Here is a 3,266-nt window from a genome sequence, read left to right on the forward strand (position 1 = left end):
CACTGTGGTCCTCGGTGTATCAATCGGCTGGTACCTAGTCACCTGAGTGGCTAGTCTGCTAGGGATCAAGCGAAGGGGTTACTCCTTGGGCTTGGCGTTAAGCGTGGTCACTGTCTTCGGGGGTAACTCCCAGCGTATAAGTACCGATTAGCATTAGGGTAAGTGCCGAGGTTGGAATTGTCCAGAGCCGGTGGCTACCTTCTCTTGTTGGGCTCCGTGGTGAGCGGTGCCGTCGGACCCGAATTACTTTTCATATCATATGTGGCCTAAAGGCCATTCTCCCTTCACTAGGCATAAAGTTTACTATCCTCGAAACAATACTCTATATTTGGACAAGTTTTTTACTATCAAACGCATATCAGATAAACAAGAAACCTCTTCTTCTGTGTCAGCATTCCTTGTACAAAAAGCAATAGCAATTACAGTCGGTGATGTCCCATCAGTTCGGAAAATGCGATCTGATGATTTATTAGTGGAAATCAGTATCAAAAAACAAGCACAACAAAGTATGAAACTAAAAGCTCTCGCATATATTCCTGTTTCTGTGAATCCGCCTACATCTCTAAATTTCTCCAAAGGTGTTATTACCTGCGGAGAATTATTTAATGTCTCTATAGAAGAAATATCCTCTGAAATGAAGCCACAAGGCATGACGCATGTTCGCCAGACAACAATTCGGCGGAATGGTCAATTGCTTCCAACCAAGCATTATATACTTACTTTTCATAGTCCTAAATTACCCGAATCTATATATGCAGGCTATATCAAATTACCTGTTCGCCAGTACATACCAAATCCATTGAGATGCATCCAGGGCCAGCGCTTTGGCCATTCAAAAGTTAATTGCCGAGGACTCTCATTTGCGCCCGTTGTGCCGAAAAGGGCATGATATCCAGCAGTGTAGCGCACAAGATAAGTGCGTGAACTGTGGTGGTAATCATCCTTCTTATGCTCGATCTCGCCCGCGCTGGAACTTAGAGAAACAGGTATCAATAAAAATAAAATAAAATTTAACTTTCCAGAACCTGGGCGTAGGATTCAGAATCAGACCCCTACTCCCGGTGTCAGCTAATCTGCCATGGCACAAAAATCCTTTTCCGCTAACTGTTCTTGTGCCAATTATAAGAAAGAAACAAAAATGAAATTTCCTGAAAAGACATCGAATTCTGATTCTGATCACTCAATAAAAAGTTTTCAAGAATCGCCTCAAGTAGATATTTCAACAAAAAAAGTTCGGAAGAAAAACAGGAAGAACTCAATCACATTAAAATTGGCTAAACGTGGTATTTCACAAAAAGAGCTATCTGCGAAGCCTCGAAAATCTGTTTCACAAAACTCAGTCACCTTGGGGTTGGCGAATCAGGGTGTAGTCTATAATTACTTAACATCCATTTTTGGTGACACATCTAACAGCCGCGATGTCAAGTTCCATCCATCTGAGGATGAAGATTCACTTGATATGAGTCGCGAAGATCCTGCATCCACAACAAATACTCAATCTCTTTCCTCCTTTAAAGTTCTCTCTTAATGGGTACCTTCGTTCTCATGCAATTGTCGTGGCATTCATTCCAAACCTCATGAAATTAAAATTTTTTAAAAACTTCATCCCATCTGTTTTGGTGTAAAAATTCTTGCCACCCAACATTCCCATCAAATTACGCTGATACCACTGTGTTCGGAAAGTTGCAGACACAGAATCACACAGTTCTGGTGGTGTCTATGATTTACTTCAAATCTCTATAGTAGTACACCTCTCAATTTGCATATTACTCTGCAAGTTGTGGCTCTTCAAGTTCACATACAAACATTAGTCACAGTCTGCAGCACCTACTTACCGCCTTATGATACCATACGTCAGCAAGATCTTGACAAGTTAGTGGACCAGCTTCCAAAGCCCTTTATTGTACTCGGTGACTTCAACGGACATAGTACTTTGAGGGGTTCGGATAGTACAAACTCTCGTGGGCGGCAGATCGAACATTTCATTTCTGATAACTGCATCTGTCTGCTTAATAATGAAGAGCAAACATACTTTCACGAGCCTACACATACTTTTCACAATCTAAACCTGGCCATATGTTCACCTGAACGGCCGTTGTTGACTTTTACTGTCGGTACTGATATACATAATAGTGACCATTTTCCTATTATTGTCTCCCATAATGAAAGCGACGGTACCACTCTTCATCCTAAGCGTTTCTTATTCCTGCTGGCAGACTGGAATGCTTTTTCACAATTGGCAGACATCACTGAGACTATGGTCAATACTCCAGACATTTCGGAAGCAATACACCTCATTGTTGAAACCATAATGTACGCAGCAAATAACAGTATCCCGATAACTTCTCCACGTCTAAGAAAATTTTGTAGACCGTGGTGGAACAAAGCCTGTCGCGACATTTTTAAACCAGAAAAAACTCTGCAACCTATTTCGAAGATACCCAATGACAAAGAACTTCATCGCTTTAAAAAGAGCCAAATCTCTGGCACGGCGCATTCGGGGTCGAAGTCAGAGAGAATCAGGGATAAAATTTATTTCCTCCATCACATCCTCTATTTCCAGTAAACATTTATGGAAAAAGGAAAAGGCTGTGAATGGGATACATCATGAAACTTCTGTTCCTATTTTAAAAACAGGAAAAGACATAAATTCTGCCCAATAGATGTGGCTAACATTCTCGGCCAGGCATTCACACAAGTGTCCCCAATAGATTCTTATAGTCCGACATTTCAGGCAGTTAAGAATCGCACGGAACGGTTGCCTTTGCGGTTTAAATCCCGAACCATCTTTTCATGCAACTGTGAATTTAGGATATTTGAACTGGAAATGGCCTTGTCTAAAACCAAAGATACCAGTCCCGAGCCAGATGGAATTACTTACAAAATGCTTCGTCATTTGAATAGGGCATCTCTTTCCAATCTGTTGCTGCTATTTAATAGACTCTTGACGAAGCAGAAATGCCCTTCACAATGGTGTGAAGCCATTGTGATTCCAATATTGAAACCAAGGCAAAGAGTCATATATTCCTCTGAATTATAGACCGATTGCCCTTACGAACTGCTTCTGTAAAATGTTTTAACGCATGGTCACTGCTCGTCTCATATACGAATTGGTGAAAAAGGGAAACATTCCCCCTATGCAGAGTGGTTTCCGTAAAGGTCAATCCACTTTCGATAACCTTTTATTATTGGAAACTCAAATAAGAAATACCTTTGTGAGAAGGAATCATCTTGCCTCCATATTTCCCGATATAGAAAAAGCATAT

At 41.0% G+C, this 3,266-nt stretch overlaps 1 protein-coding gene across 1 annotated transcript; it reads left to right on the forward strand.

Moving 5' to 3' along the window:
* The first annotated feature begins 259 nt into the window (after window positions 1–259).
* Window positions 260–889, forward strand: LOC129975682 (uncharacterized). Its single transcript, XM_056088811.1, has one exon. It carries the CDS (start codon window positions 260–262, stop codon window positions 887–889), a length of 630 nt encoding a protein of 209 aa, XP_055944786.1.
* Window positions 890–3,266: the final 2,377 nt, after the last annotated feature.

Source organism: Argiope bruennichi, chromosome 1, assembly GCF_947563725.1.
Source record: "Argiope bruennichi chromosome 1, qqArgBrue1.1, whole genome shotgun sequence".
Taxonomy (NCBI): Eukaryota; Metazoa; Arthropoda; class Arachnida; order Araneae; family Araneidae; genus Argiope; species Argiope bruennichi.